At 38.5% G+C, this 16,437-nt stretch overlaps 2 protein-coding genes across 2 annotated transcripts; both read right to left on the reverse strand.

Annotated features, from left to right (window-relative positions):
• Window positions 1–1,455: 1,455 nt before the first annotated feature.
• On the reverse strand, window positions 1,456–5,338 carry LOC148416072 (T-box transcription factor TBX1). Its single transcript, XM_088427834.1, has 10 exons — window positions 5,253–5,338; window positions 5,078–5,179; window positions 4,800–4,971; window positions 4,566–4,721; window positions 4,407–4,474; window positions 4,179–4,318; window positions 3,931–3,941; window positions 2,233–2,250; window positions 1,971–1,983; window positions 1,456–1,628 (listed from the first exon to the last, which is right to left on the reverse strand). Exons 1-10 carry the CDS (start codon window positions 5,315–5,317, stop codon window positions 1,456–1,458), a joined length of 918 nt encoding a protein of 305 aa, XP_088283960.1. The 5' UTR covers window positions 5,318–5,338.
• A 2,221-nt stretch (window positions 5,339–7,559) lies between these two features.
• On the reverse strand, window positions 7,560–9,336 carry apoa1b (apolipoprotein A1b). Its single transcript, XM_088427946.1, has 4 exons — window positions 9,254–9,336; window positions 8,723–8,774; window positions 8,449–8,593; window positions 7,560–8,335 (listed from the first exon to the last, which is right to left on the reverse strand). The coding sequence occupies exons 2-4, from the start codon at window positions 8,763–8,765 to the stop codon at window positions 7,744–7,746; spliced, it is 780 nt and encodes a 259-aa protein (XP_088284072.1). The 5' UTR covers window positions 8,766–8,774; window positions 9,254–9,336; the 3' UTR covers window positions 7,560–7,743.
• Between the last annotated feature and the right edge of the window lie 7,101 nt (window positions 9,337–16,437).

The following is a 16,437-nucleotide window of genomic DNA, read 5'->3' on the forward strand; positions in this document are numbered from 1 at the left end:
GGACGTCAGAATGTTTCAGCAAGCTGTTGAAGAGGTGTCTTCCTCGGCCACATCGCCCCAACAATCGCAATCGGCTGCCGTCGTGCCTGCGTTCTGGCAGAGCGATCCGGCCGCGTGGTTTCAGCTTATTGAGGTGGTGCGAGGAATCACCGCAGACGTCCCACAAGGTCGTGGCATCCCTCGACCGGCCTACTACACGTCGGGTAATGCAACAGTAAAGACGTATACTAGCACAGCAACATGTGGTTTCTTTGTCTCGCCACACCATCCTTATATCTGAACGTGTGATTGTCTATTTAAATGTTATGAGGTCACTATTATTGTAGCAAAGTAGTATTTACAAATGCTTATTTCCATCCACAAATATGTAAAAAGATTCCACATCCATAACTAGTCACAAACGTTATTATCCATCCATCATCCATCTATCTACTGATTTTCTACAGCGCTTATCCCGTGACAGTGCCAAGTGCATGGACCCCTTTCCTGACTTTCTCACTTTTTATATTGCTCATTCCTTGTGCATTACTTATAAATATATGTACATATCTACCATGCACATTATTTGTATGTATATGTGAATAAACTGCTTATTTATGGTTTACATCTGTCACTTGCATGTTGTTTTATTTTGCTTTATTTTAGACTTTGTATATATTGCTATTTTTCTGTTTTTTATTGACAGAGCCTTCATGTGGACAGCAATTAAGAATCTCATTAATTTGACCCATGCTAGAGCCTATCTCAGCTGATATGGGGTGGCAAAAGTAAACAAAAGTTTTGATATGTGAAATATTGTATATTACAAAATATAATATATTATGTATTTTGACAACTTGACCAATTCAAACAAGCTTCTCTACACACAAATAGTTTCCTTCTTTTATTTACTTAGATAAGCCTCATTAAGGTAGTAATAAAAATCACATTGCATTGCATGTTTTAGACAGATTTTCCCATAGCTTTGCCAACATGGGCTGAGTGACAAAAATGCTGAATTGAAAACATCCATTGTGTATACATTTTTTTCCCGCATTATACAATAAAACTATCTGAACTCGAGAAGCTACATCTGTTGCATTTGCCACCAGACATTCCTGTAACTTACAGCATCAAACAATTTTCTTCAGGAACGCAGTGGATATGGAAAACAGTGATTTTCAAGAAGTCAATATCTGAACCATGATGGAAAAATATTGAGCCTAGTTTGACAAAGCCCGAAAAAGTACAGATGTGTGTTTTCAAATGTAGGATGTCAAAATAACAAGTAATCAGAAAAATCAATGCTCATAAAAATGGCAGATTCCTGAAAAAAGTACAGTTGTATTTGTACTTTGGCTAGCTCCCATTACTTGTCACAGAATTAGGATCACACAATAAAGCTTAATTCTCATTTTGCAGAATATAGCCAAAGGTCCAACTCACAACAACAGTCATTGCATTTCTTCTGCTCTACTACATGTTGTTGCTCTGAGATGATCCAGCACTGTCCCAGTAAGGCAGTAAGCAGTTGAGGAGCGGAGCTGGAGTTCCAAAAGCAGTGTTTCCATCATTGCTTGCTACTGCTGCATCGGAGAAGTGACAAAACTGTCCGCTCGGCTCCATCATTTGTGAGACCATATCCTGTGCTAAAAATGCAGGAAATATTCATTTTTGTAAGCAATTAACCATACAATCACAAAGACATTGTTTTAAGTTTTTTTTAAGAGTTCAGACATTCAAGCCCATTTTTTTCCCAAGCTCTGGGCTAAAGGATGATCTATAGCATAGGTGTGGAAGTCCAGTCCTGGAGGGATGGTATCCTGCATGTTTTTGAACAGTCTTAGAACAGTCTCTCTAAAACACACCTGATTCAAATGATTAGAATCATTCTGAAGCTCGCGCAAAGCTTGCTGATAAGGTAATCATTTGAATCAGGTGTGTTGGCGTGCGAAAACCTGAGAACATGCAGGATAGCGGCCCTCGAGGACCGGAGTGGGACACCTTTGGTCTACAGGATGGCTTTAAAATGGCTGGTGAATTCTGAATAATTATGTGATTAGTGAATTAGATACTGTAATATAGTAATGAATCACTTTACATACTTAATGACAAAAGTAATCAATTACTAAGAGTTTTTAGAGTACTCAAGTAATTGAATGCAGATACTAAGAGTACAATAATAAACAACATTTTATTTCATATACTAAATCAGGTATTCTTAGGCATTCAATTATTTTACAATAAATGGACCATAACATGAAAAGTCAACTTTTTGGAACTTTTAACCGTGTTCCTAAGTTGATTTATCACAATAAACACAAATTGTAAGTTTCCTTCACTCATGCACTTCTAAGTATTCTTTGCTAATTCTATGCTCTCCGACCACCCGTGTAGATGAAAACGGCTCGACTTGATCTTATGACAACAGGAGCAAGACAGGAGCAATCCGTGCCTCCCCTACACCTCCACCTACTGCCTGTACAAGAGAAAATATGCACCGAACTTCTCCACGTGTTTTTGTTTCATTCTGGTTGTGGTGCTGAGGAGAAGAGATTTTGAATAAAGTTGGCCAAGTAAACAGGAACGTTTCAGTTATTTATCACAATGTTTTACTGTAGAAATGCTAAGGTGGCCAAAATGTGTGTTTGATTGTCCGGCTGTGTGCTCCCAAACATCAGTCGTAAATAATTCACCCACGGGAGGAACTACGGTTATGAATAGTGAGTTCCCATGAGGATTGATATAATTTGAGGAACGCATGTTAATGAGAGCTGTGTATTGATTTTGTTTTAATGTGAGTAAAACATTTGTTTTTAGCCCCGGATTCACACGGATTGTCTCCATGAGCCACAAGCTCACCAGTCGAGATGATGGATGTACATATGAATGGTGCATGGCTACCTGTCAGCATTGTTTCCCCCATAACGTACATGGGTGGGGCAAGGCAACCACTCGGTATCGGTATATGGATTCTACATACTGTGTTGCGACTCCGCCTTGCTGCGCTGCGTCATGTGCAGCACTACACAGCCATGTTAATGAATGAAAAATGTTCCACATACAGTACTGTGTATCCACCGTGTTGCGTCGTTTTTGCGCAACTTAATGCAATTCCACAGTTTAAAAAGCACCAAACAGGAAAAAGGATGTGACCTCCATGCAGTTTTACAAAGAAAAAGCACTCCATATCAACAAAATTGTCTTCTCCTTTGCTGATTGACTGGATGGAGCCAAAAGTGACTGCTATGTGCCTTCTATTGGTGTTGAGACAAAAAAAAAGAAAACACTTTCCTCCTGTTAATTAGCGCTGTAACATATATACAGTAAAAATATATATTACTGTTTGAGTCACGAGTCTATCAATTCACTTAATAAAATTCACTTAATTAAAACGAGTACTTCATTTACTCACCTATTGTAAATGAAGCATGCAATGAAATGTTACCCATGCGTACTTTCGACAAATGGAGCTTTGTTTGTTTCCGGGAGTTTAGAAAACTTTTATTCATTTTTTTACTCTCGCAAGTTGGTAATTCCCGAGCAAGCAGAGTATGACCTTCCTGGGACTCTATAATGTGAGCGCCGGAGTGGAGACGTATGCAGTGGGTGGGGTGTGCGTCGTCGTTGTGGTGGTGGTACGCAGCGCACAGGAGCAGCGGCGCAACGCAGTATGTGGAAGGAGGCACCCTTCAGGGCAAACAAGGTACTTTACTTCCTCGTTAGAAACATTGGTTCCATAAAACTCATATTTAATCAGAAATTAAACTGCCAATTCGTCACAAGTAATTTATATGCCTACAGTCCACTGTGGAAACAGTAAAATATCATGTTATAGGGCCTTTAAATGAATGTATTACTTAAGGCACTTTGGTGTGGAAAGGCATTTATTACTTTTGTATGTATATCCTGAAAGTGATTATTTTAATAGTTAATTAATTTAGCAACAACATTTTTAAACACTCCTTTGGACAAACCCTTGGGAAAAAAGAAATATGAACAAGTACTCGGAACTGAAAGACTGGACTGTTAAATAAAATAAAGCAAAAAAAAAGGAAAAGTATGTATTTCAGATTGAATGAGTATATTACCAACTAAATCATTCATTAATTATTAACTTAGCCATGAAAGCACCAGGACGCAAAATTAACTGCAGCGCATTATGATCTAATACTGTATTACAATAGGAAAAACAACACCCTGATACAGTACATAGAAATCATTATTCCACTTACCCGTTGCCTCTTTTGAGCCCCTTTCCCTTAAAGTGTTTGCAACATTGCGCTCAGTCTTGTCCTCTGGTGGATACCATACTCCAAGAGGCTTAGAAACGTTTCCCCTGTGTTTACATAAGACATTGACATGTTATTCATGACATGTTATTCATGAGGCAAACTACTTTGGATTAAACACACGCTATCACCAACCAATCCTGTGTGTCTGTTGTTCTGAAGCCTTTGGCAAATGGATTGCTGGCTATCTTCAGCTGAGTGATCTGGCAGAAAGATAGATCAGTAATAGAGAGCAAACGAGCAACCAGCAACCCTGAAAAGTGTTTCATTTCAAAGCTGTTTTGACTTCCCTACCCTGTGGTTCTGATAGGCAGTGACTGCCATGAAGCGTGTCTCAAGGAAGGAGAAGGAGCAAAAGTTTCGGTGTGCATTTAAATGGCTGTTGGGCTCTGTATCCACATATACAACATGGAAGCGCGGCTGGTAGCGATGCATGGAATTCAGTATCATCTGGAGGTGGAAAGGAGAGAAACATCATCTACGAAGGCTTGAATCAAGATCTTTGTAGATACTGTGACAAAAACTAACATGTCCATTATCATCAAGCAGGTTGTTGGTCAGCTTGAGCGTGTCAAAAGACACAGTCTGCTTCATCCACTGGGCTCCGCGAGCTGGCGAGTCCGGGTGGAAGTGCATTCGGCTCGGAGCCGCAATATCTGCTCGACCTGCCACCAACCAGGAAGAGCTGTGGAACGCGTATCTGAAACACAAACACGCACACGCTTAGACATTGCAATCTAAAGCACGATGTTCATGATTTAATCATTATTGTGTAATATCCATGGATAATTCTTGGTGAGATTTACCTGTATCTTTTATCGTCAACAGGAATGAAGTCCATGAGCAAAACATATTCAGCAGCAGGATCCATTCCTGATATTCGCACCTGGAATGTTGGAAACATCCTCCTGCCATTGTTGAATAGAAAAGACATCACGGGATTTAAAGCAGAAGCAAAAAAGTGAGAGTTTAGGCTGTTACCTTCCAGCTTTGGTGACTATCATTTCGGTGCCTAGCTCATCAAACCGTTGCCAAAGTGCATGCATCTCCAGTTGAACTCTGACCTTATTGACTGTCGGGACCTTGATGCCCGAGAGCGACGGGCCATTTGTGCAGCACATCAAAGGTAATTTACAGTTTTGAGACAATGGTGAACCTGAAGAGAAAATGATCATCATCACATAAAAATATTTTTTCTTTGTTGTTGTTGTTGTTGTTTTTTCATACTTACCGCTCCTTGTCTGCAATGACATTCTTGTGCAGTTTAGGGTCTGTATTATATACCGTGTATTTGTTATAAGTTTTTCTTTTTGTGATCCAATCGTAGCAGCTCCCTTCTTTTCGTTAAGAGCAGCAGGCGGCAAACGCAGCACTTCCAACGCAAAGCAGCATTAGATGAAAAATGGTAATTTCTCTCCAGGTCCAGAGCCACAAATACATATCACAACATTTGTGAAAGAATGGTGGGAGCATCAGGAGGGCAAGCAGGTTTTATATCTTGTGGCTCTCACTGGGGACCACAATGCCTTCCTCATCCATTATAGTCCACATAAGGCTACTGACATGCACCAGTCACAGCTGCATACATGCATGTGGCCCCAAGAGCTGTCATTAGGAGACTGCAAATGAAACACACATTTTGGCAACACATCACACAAGCAAAGTTATTTAAAAGCCTTGTGATTGATTTAGCCCAAAGCCTATATGCTGACACATTATTAACTTTAAAATTAGCTTATAGTTACTTTGTGTGGACAGATGAAGTCTGAAACAAATTGTTTTCTATTCTCATTGAGGATGTTCTCAGAGTTGAGTTTCATCACCCCACTGATTGGATGGTCATGAATTCTTTAAAACCGAGTGAGATAACTGGTGAAATCTGGGTTTGGTTCATTGTTTTCATGCGTGTGTGCGTGTGCGTGTGCGCGCGCGTGTGTGTGTATGGTCATGTGCACAGATGCCAATTTGGTGGTGATGAAGGTTTTCAGCCTGGGGTGTGCTTACCCTCATAAAGAACATTCTTAGTTTTGTCAATAACCCAGGTCCTAGTGTGAAATTATCAGCTCATTAATCACAGGTCAATGCTTTGTGATCAACAGTGACCTCTCAGCAGACTCTCTGCATGACCTTATGCAAAGAGGACATAATATTACATTTTTTACACTAGCATTATGAAAGAAAGTAGAGATGAGACAGTAGGGTACAATACGCCGAGCACAGGGATTTTTGATATTTTGATATTCATATTGATGCTCAAGAAACGGTAAAACGTAAAACCATTATTAGAATAATTAGACCAGTGATGTCAGACATGTAGCCCCAGGGCCGGATCGGCCCACAAGGAGGTTTACTGGGGCCAGAAAGATGATTTTATGAAGTTAAAAAAAATAAATAAAATAATTGTCCATAATCAATAGATGAAAATCCTTGCTTTTACAAGAAATGCTACAAGTGGGAGTGGCCAGCTGCCACCCTTGTGAAAGTAAGTGAAACACTACACTAGTGTTCACGTTAGCATTGGCATCTAGCTATGTTGCGCCACTGCTCAGCGCAGGTAAAATGCTTTGGTCACCGAGATTCACGATGGGCTTTGGTCCGCGTTGTATTACAAACAACCAGTCTTCTATTTATTTTTTAATTCATTTTATAACCAGCACAGCAGTTAGCACGTCGTGCTTCCATATTTGACGGGACATACCAGCTCCTTCTGGAGTATTTCATTTCCTCCCTCATGTATGTCATGACGTGGGAGCCATCCAGTGTCCAAATTACTGTAGTTTATTTTTCAGTTCATCAGTTTATTTTTACACTTCATACAGTAATTTATGGGATACTGTCACAGAATACAGTAGTCCCATAATGTCAAAGACTGGATGATTTAAAGCGATTATATCAAAAGGAAAGGTTGAAGCTAGTTCCTTCTGTATTCTTCCATCTTGTGGAACAGCATAGAAGAAGCTTAGATGTGTTTTGTTGGCAGAAGGTGGTTGGATAATATATTAACACCAGGGGTTCTAATGATTGTTGGCGCATGATTTGATATAAAATTAAATAATAATTTCATAATGTGTGATTCTTTTACATAGTGAATAAATTCCCTTGCATTAACTTTTAGACTTTTCAATCTTTTTTTTTTTTACATTATTTGAGAAAAAAAATCAGTGCGTTTGATGCTAAATGAAGCATCTTTACGACGGATATCAATAATTATTTCATGAACAGTTAAGATGTTTATGCAATTGTCTTTTACCAGCGCAATTGGATACGACCAGGCAATAGAACAAAAGGTTTCATAAACACTCAGATGTTTATTCAGTTGTCAGAGCAGTTCCCATGAGACAAGCATCATCACAAATCTGGTTGTGAAAAGCCAGTTACAATGAATACACAAAAAAGGTCAGTCTGGCCTTGGTTTGTGACAACGAAAGCATGCATGTGCTAAGTATGTATACGGTCAGCAACATTATGCTTCTTATGCTTTAGTGAATTGTGCAGAGAGCACTGCAAAGATTTCAGTGAATTTGTTCTTGATTTCTTCAACTAATGGTGCAATCTTTTCTCTCATGGCATTGAGGTCGTCTGTATTGATGTTTTGTGCTTGGCTGTAGGCGTTTTTCAACTGCTCTTTATATTCCTCCACATAAGGTGAGAGCATTGTTTTCAGTTCCTCCAGACGCTCAGAAAACTTGGTACGCATGGTATTAACTATGGGTTCGAGCTTACTCTTGGTCTCCTCAAAGTTGGTTTCAATCTTACCTCTCAGCTCTGCCATAACGGGTTCTAGCTTGGCTCTCAGAGCTTTCATTTCAGCCTCATGCTTTTCGTTGTACTCTGTGAGCACGGGCTGCACAATTGTACGGTAATCTTCAATGTGCTTGTTAACTACCTCAAGCAGATTATTCCCCATGGGCTCAAGTTCGGCAATATCCGCCTTAATGCTATCTCTCAAACCCTGAGTGACGTCGGTTAGTGTAGCAACCACACTGTCGGTCATGGGAGAAACAGAAGCCTGCAGACTTTTGAGCTGAGTGTGCATGTCGTCAATGCGTGAAATCACTGCTGGTCTGCGTACAAACAGAAAAAGTAAAAAACAAAACATGTATATATATATATATATATATATATATATATATATATATATATATATATGTATGAGACATCATTGAAGTTGCCTTACTTCAACGCTTTGTACTCTGTTTCATCGAGTTGGTCGAGAGCTCTCTTGACACCCTCTTTTATTTGATTCAGATACACGTCCGCCATAGCCCGGACATGTTCTAGTTGGGAGGGCGCATCAGCCTGCAGAGAAGCAGCCTGAGAGCCTATGCAGGAAAACATATGCACAGGGATGAGTACCAAAATGAAACCTTGTTAGAGGAAACGGGGAAAGAGTCCAGAATGCTCAGTCAGTGGGTTTCCACGACCATAGGTGAAATTAGACAAGTACTCACCAACAGCCAGCAGCAAGGTGACAACGAGAGCAACAAACTTCATGATGGAGGTCTAAAGCGAAAAAACAAGTGCGATTGATTATATTGTGTACATACTATTGTCACAGAGCTGGTCTTGATGTTAATGATTCATTGATTAAACACCAGAAAGAAGCTAAAATTCTTGAATACTGTTTTTATAATCTTAATCAATAAAGCATCAGAGTGCAACCAAACTGAGTTGGCCCAACAATTTACACGAACATGTAATGTGGATTGTTGAGAAATTGTACATTTCTGGTAGATTTAGATGACTCGCTAGGATAAATCAAGGCATTTGAATCAGCCACAATCACACAATTAGCCTTTAAACCTCTACCATTTTGACTAGTTTATTTTTTTAAAAAAAGAGGAGATTCACAAAAAGTACGCAACAAAATTTTGCAAAGAACAGAAAGCCTGTCCAATCTGTCCAACTGGCCAATATTTTCTTTCGACACATGTCCTGGTTCTACATCCCCAAGTCCCAGTTGCAGCTACAGCTTGCCTTACCTGGTGGAGTTCTTGAAGAGACTAACAAGTTGAGAAGGAGCAGACCTTATATAGTGCTCAGATATGGGATGAAACGTTGCTCGGGAGTGGGTGGGGGCGGGATGTGGGAGCTGTGTGTCTCCGTGGAAGTGGACCTCACCCCCGGCCATCTCCCCAGGCAGGGGACCAAGTTGATAGTTCAATGATCACCTGTTGAGCGATCACTCAGCGTGCACACACGCTTCTAGAGGAAAAGATTGATATATTTTTTTAATTAGCAGAGAGAATGTAGCACCATTAGTAAATGGCTCTTATTATTAACAAACTATGAAGTGATAAGTAATAGATGTACCACGCAGATAAATGATGACACTTTGACATGAATGTAAATCTTTATAACACCGGACCAACTTGAATTTAAGTGTTGAGGTGTACACTATAACACAGGACAAGCAAATATTACTCATATCAAAAAGAAGGTGAAAGTTCAGGTACCTATTTGTACAAGTCGGATCAGCTATTTTGTTTGCACTGTTCAGACATACACTTTTCTACGAACATACATAAGATAATGTGTAATTAACAAAAACGCAATGATTAAAACTCACAAAAATATCCAGCTAATAACAGCAAATGTTTAACGCATTTTGTAAGTGTCTGGGACACAATGTTTACTTTCTGTAATTAGTATTAACCACAGCAGAGATGAGTGCATCAGCAGGTTGAATATGGACATACGTACACAAGAGGGACATACGACCATTACTTTCAGTTCATCAGAGGACAAGAAGAAGTAAATAGTTGAGAGCAGTTTATGTGGGAAACCTAAAAAGTTGTCCACTTTGCAAAATAGCGCCAGTAATTTGACAAACTATTTAGAGCAGAGCGTTAGCGAAAAGAAAACATGCAGAGGGTTGTGATTGGGGATAAAACAAATTAGGCAAAATGATCATTATTCTCGCTCAGGGATGCCACTTCAATCTCAAGAGGTTAGGAGTCTCATGGTGGAGAATGTTGTACGTAGAAGATATGCTGCCATTTTACACAGCATTTCAAAGCCTTTTCAGCGAGATTCATGTCATAACCAGCAATAATGGCAAGGTAAAATAAAACTAATTTTCACTGTAAAGTTGCTATTATCTATAAATATTTCTGGTCAATGTGTATCAAGATGAACGATACAAAACCTCGTTTTAAACAGTACGTTAAACACAATAGCGATGATGTAGGCTAGCTGCTAATATTAGCCGCACCGCAATCATCTATTTTTGAAATGAATGTCCCTAACCTAGCCGACTGAACTTGAATTTGAAAATTAACATTGAAATTTTGGAATTCACTGTTTCTTAATAAGTAATAAGTAATGCATTACAAATTACAGTTTTGAAGTAACGTGCCCGAACCTGCTTGTGTGTTTGTGCACACTTTCACACACAGTATCAGGCTGCATATAGCATACAGCGAGATTAAAAAAAAAAAAAAAAATCACTTCTGTAGACATAGCTCGGATTTTAGGCTTGTGTGTGGAAGCGAAAACGTTTGTGTTAAAAGCGTCTGTACAGTATTTCTGTGTATGTGTATGCGTACTTACACGTGTGTGTGTGTGTGTGTGTGTGTGTGTGTTGGGGGGGTTGTGCTTGCGCGTGGAAGAGTGCAAGTTTGATTAATAGGTCAAAGAGTGGTGTGTGCCATGCAGCTGTTTGTTGTTCTAACACTAGTGGACTTTGTCATGGTGGCTTCATGTAATTCAGTTCAAGGAAGCGTGCCTAGTAGTTTTATGCCTATTAAAATTGAGTCGCAAGTAATTACACAAAAAATTTTGCGTCTAGTAATGATTGTAACTCAATATTATTTAAGGACAGTTTTAAGATAATATTATCAAAACAGATTTACATAAATGTGTGATAATGAAATGAAATCATATTATTCATATTATCTAACATGCCAGTGTTTTGGTCACATAAATGTGACATTAGTTAGACATTGTTGGAACGATCAGTCTATTACAGGTCAGCTATCCAAACGTCTGAATTTTTGATATTGAATATTTGAATTGTTTAGCATTGTTTTAAATGCGTCTTCATTTTTCAATGTAAATGTATCAGTTGAATGGTTGCATGTTGGGGCAGTGTAATGTAATGTAATGTAATGTAATGTAATGTAATGAGCGGTATGTGAACAACTGTCATCAAAAAATTAATGCAGTTGATAATTGGAATAATAAAAAAAAAAAAAGAGTTGTTTTTTTTCAAATTCAGAAATGGCACCTGTATTTAGTACAAAAAAGCAACATATAACATGAAAAAAGAGCTGTGTTCAAACAAGAAAAAAAAATAGTGAAAAAAACACTTAATGAATCTCAAGAGGTATTATCAAGAAATATTTGCAGTTGAGTGATGAACAAGTAGAGAAATATGTGGCTTCACCTTGGCAAGTGCCACTCCTGTGTCATTTTCATGTCAAAGTCTTTCTTTTCTTCATTTTTATGTCTGCTGTCGTCACAAAGGAGTTAATGCAAAGTTGTAAAGATGCAAAATGTTATAACAATGATGATCACCATTGATGGTCAAAGCTGAGCTTGACACCAAATATCATATGAGTAGGCAGAACTCCACTGAACCCTGGTGTTATAAGTTTGTTTGACACCAATTAAATCCACAACAGTACATATTTGAAAATTATGTATTGCCTCCGAGCGAAGAACCACGCTTGGTTAATGACATAGGCCAATACTGAATGTACTGTATCTCCCACATAATTATGTCAATAAAACCAGTAAAATTAGTTATATCAGTGCAGCAACGGAAAAACACAAAAATCAATTGGAATTCAATTATAATAGTGACATCAAATACAAATGAAAAATGTTGTATAGCAGTGATTGTCCCACATACCAACCACTTCTTCTATTTAGATGAATAATATATAAGGAGCCCAAGGAACAAAGCAGCATTACATTTTTATTCCATTACCCCTAACAACAACAAAATATGGGTGAATCTTTCATATTGTAACGTTTGAAATTTGGAAGCCTTCAAAAGTAGCTTGACGTCTTACACTATAGGACCCTGCCCTGCACGTGGCATGTTTTGAAGTTTGGAGATGGGTTGCTCAAGTGCATAAATGGTAGACTACCATTAAAGGACGTACCATTAAAGGATATACTTATTGATTATAAGATGAATCAAGAGTTGTCATGCAAAACTCATTGCTACGGGATCTGTGACTGAGTGCAAACCTCCTGATTGCACTGTCACTGTACAACATTGTACAGACATTTCTGATAAGCATGATTTACATATCAGCTGCTGACTTCAGAGCTGCTGACCAAGACGAAAAAGGGCTTGTCAGAGGAATGGCTTTTATCTGGAACAGCAACCTTTGAGATGGTACGCGGTGCATTTCATCGATTTGGCATTCACAGTTATCCAGTCTGTCTAGATAACTGCCATAATTGTTATCAAGAGGACCTCGATGCTCCAAATTGCTTATTTCATAATGCTGCTGCAAAAAACAAATGATGAACACCACGCATTCACAGTATTCAACAATATATATATATATATATATATATATATATATATATATATATATATATATATATATATATATATATATATATATATATATATATTTTTTTTTTTTTTTTTGGTGCTAACCTTGCATTTTAACCAACTTGTTTTATCGGGACCACAAAAAGGATAGACAGGTGTTAAATGATTTCCTGAAGCTAATAATTATTTATTCAGCAAATCCACCTCTTGATCGGTCTCTAGCTCAGAGTTCACTTTATTGTTTCAGCTGATTTCAGAATCATGAACTGTTCTAAAACCAGCAGGTGAAATTATTTCAGCTGTAAGCAACACTGATCTTGTGATCATGTTTTTGTAATGTCACATCTGTTGAGGTCGATTCTGCTATAATATTCAGGCTGTCTTTGAAGTGTCACTGTTTGTTGCTTGAAGAAGAAATTGGGCAAAGCCAGGTCATTTAAATGAACTCAAATAACCAGAGTAATATCAATGTAATAAAGGTGAAATAGAGTCGAATTATTGCCTGTGAAAACACTTTTACTTAGTAAGTAATGGTAGTTTGGTGCACCAACCAGCCACAACCATAAATACCACTTTCACAATGTAATAGTGTGCAATACAACAGTTGTATCAAATGTTCTTCTTTTATTCAGGTAATAATGCTCACTTTCGATTTGTTATGGTTGTAATTTGTGATGTATTATTGTACTGCATTATTATGAGAGGTGTTCCCAATATGTTTTACTTTTATGTTTGACTAATTGCAAAAATAACATTTTAAACACCACTGCAAATTACAACCACACTGACCATTATTATACAGTGTGAAAGCAAAATATTTGAAAAATCTCAGTACATCATTGTTATTCTTAAACAACTTTTACATTATTGCGCTCATCATGTTGTGGACCATAAGTGTAACTAGGACTTTGGTTTCCAAAGAACATTCCATACGTTGAGAGGTGAATATTATCTTCTTTGTTTATGAGCATTGCCATTTACCTCCAAAGATAAGAAAACTGCCAACACACATTTTTTTTACAGAGCAAATTGGGGTTAGCAAGGACATTCAAATTTTCTTTTTTTCCCATTTTACTGATAGTTGCCCCATCCGTTCCCAGATTTCATTTTATTTTGTTATAGTGGATATTCTATGTCATGGAATACGATTGTTGAGTTCTTTATCACATGACAAAAGACATAACAAACATAAAGAAACAATGGTGTGATTTGGTCTAATATGAAAATGATTGTTAGGTATGTTGGCCTACACAGTGTTTGACAAAAGTGCTCAAAGTGAACCTGCAAGGGTTTGTGTGGCGTTATGTAACATGGCATGACATGTCTGTAAATAGGCTATGCACATCTTTGTAACTAATAAGAGCCAAGGACACAGAGGTAGAATCTCAAACAGGACAGCCTCACAACATGAGCATGAAAAAGCTAACGCTGCCTAACAGCACAAAACTACAATCAATTGTCACCAAAATGTACGTGGACAGTCCTACTAATGTAATGCCCACACTGAGATCTGAAAACAGCATTTGCACCAGTGTTTTGTATTTTATGTATTTTAAATTTTTTCCTCAAGCGACATATATATTTTATTCCTGCTAGAGGGGGCTAGATGATGAGAGATGATTTGAACGCTGCCATTCAGCCCTGCGTTGATCGACCATCACGGGTTATGAGCTGGTCCTCCTTATGTGCCCCGTTTTTGTTGGGATGGATGTGGGGAGGATCCTGCCCGGTGGCTTCGCCTGCTGTCGAGAGATCTTTGCACTAGAAATTTCTGGCCTAATATGGAACAATGTGTTTATCTAGATTCATTAGTGTTTTGTCCACTCAGCATCCACTTCAACCTGTTAAGCCTGGAAGGGGGCTCCTACCACCTGGTCCCTTCTGAAGGGGTCTTATTTTCCCCAAATTGGAGTTTTTGAGTTTTTCCTTCCCCTTCTTGGAGCTTTGATCAGGGGTGCAGTTGTCTATTAATGATGAAAAGAAGTCTCTGTATGATTTCTTTTCACCTGTGAAGCCCTTTGAGACTTTGGTGATTCAGGACTATAAAAAATAAAAAAGCGCCTTCATGGAAATCCTTATTGTTACAGACCCTTGTAAGTGACTGGCAACCAGTTCAACGTGTAGCCTGCCTGTCACCTAAAGACAGCTACATTGGCTCTGGCACTCTGCACACTACAGTAGAGCAAAATAGTAACACAACAGGTCATTTTAATGGTCCAAAATGCTCAATCTGACAAGGGCCAAAAGGAGCACTCTAATTCTACAGTGTCATCTAGTGAGATCCATACTGAGGAGGATCACCGCTAGGGGAATGGCATGGCTCAGTGGTAAAGTGGTCGTCTCCCAACCAAGGGATTATGGGTTTGAGCCCCCGGCCACAGTGACTATGTCGATGTATCATTAAACAAAACCCTGAACTCCCAGTTACTCCTAAAATGATGTAACAGATAATGCAGATGAAAATGAAATAACAGATAATGCAGATGAAAATGAAAACACTTTGTTCTTCGCCTAGTTCCAGACTAGGGCATTATGGTGGTAGAGTGGTTAGCTCATTCGCCTCACACTTCAGAGTTCCAAGTTAACTTCTAGTTCGCTCACCATAATGATTTTTTTTGCATCCTCATGCTCTTGGTGGACAACTACAAAACAGTGTCAGTGAGGTGGTGTTTTCGTGACACAAAATGCACGGTATAATAACGCTTGACATATTGCAAAGCAATAACAATATAACTAACTCACCCATGTTCAAATGTCAAGTCCAGATTCACACTATTTCAGTTATAAATGTATTATTTATTTATGTATTCTCATCACGCTCTGCTGATTGGTGACAGCACAACAAACCTACATAACTAAACTAACTATCGACAATTTCTGGCTGGCATCTGTCTTTGTTTTCAACTAACAAGCTATACTTACTTGGAGTTTAGTTTAAAAAAGTTTTTGTTTGTTGGTGAATTGGATAATAATAAATAATTAACGATTAGTATTTCCGCAATGCAATGCATTACCATTTCTAATTATTTAAATATATCTGGGTCTTAACTAGAATTTTTTTCTGTCAGGTGGCCAGGGTGACACAGAATCTCAGTGAGGGATTGGCCATTTTCTTTCATACTATGTAGTCCAAGTTTCACGAAAAAAAGATGATACAAATTTACATATATATACATCCATCCTTTTATAGAGTCACTTATCCTCACAAGGACTGCCGGCTTGCTGGTGCCTAACCCTGCTGACTTCAGCCAGTAGACGGGGGACACACTGGACTGGTTGCCAGCCAATCACAGGGCACACAGAGACGTACAACCATTCACACACCCAATCACACCTAAGGACAATTTAGTATGTCCAAAACACCTGCCTTGCATGTTTTTGGAATGTGGGAGGAAGCCGGAGAGCTTGTATAGAACTCACACGGGTGCTTGGGGAGAACATGCAAAATCCACACGAGAAGGACGGAGCCAGCTGTATTTGAACTAGGACTCGTGGTAAATAAAACAAATAAATACTGCATAAATATAAAAATGACAGAAAAAAATCACACATACCAAAATGTTCCCCCAGGCACAGGGGTGGCCAAAGACCTTATTGTTCTTATGCCTTTATGGAAACCAGACATTGCAGGTAAAAAAAAAAAAAAAAGTT

Source organism: Hippichthys cyanospilos, chromosome 11, assembly GCF_059441005.1.
Source record: "Hippichthys cyanospilos isolate Australia breed blue-spotted pipefish chromosome 11, RoL_Hcya_1.0, whole genome shotgun sequence".
Taxonomy (NCBI): domain Eukaryota; kingdom Metazoa; phylum Chordata; class Actinopteri; order Syngnathiformes; family Syngnathidae; genus Hippichthys; species Hippichthys cyanospilos.

Coding starts and splice junctions, on each gene's coding strand:
- LOC148416072 (XM_088427834.1), bottom strand. CDS start 5,317: ATGCATGCACTTTGGCAACGGTTTGATGAGCTAGGCACCGAAATGATA. Junction 4,475..4,565: donor CTGCCTATCAGAACCACAGG/GTAGGGAAGTCA, acceptor TCTTTCTGCCAG/ATCACTCAGCTGAAGATAGC. Junction 4,319..4,406: donor ACAACAGACACACAGGATTG/GTTGGTGATAGC, acceptor ATGTAAACACAG/GGGAAACGTTTCTAAGCCTC.
- apoa1b (XM_088427946.1), bottom strand. CDS start 8,765: ATGAAGTTTGTTGCTCTCGTTGTCACCTTGCTGCTGGCTGTTG. Junction 8,594..8,722: donor CACCTTGCTGCTGGCTGTTG/GTGAGTACTTGT, acceptor TTTCCTGCATAG/GCTCTCAGGCTGCTTCTCTG. Junction 8,336..8,448: donor ACAGAGTACAAAGCGTTGAA/GTAAGGCAACTT, acceptor GTTTGTACGCAG/ACCAGCAGTGATTTCACGCA.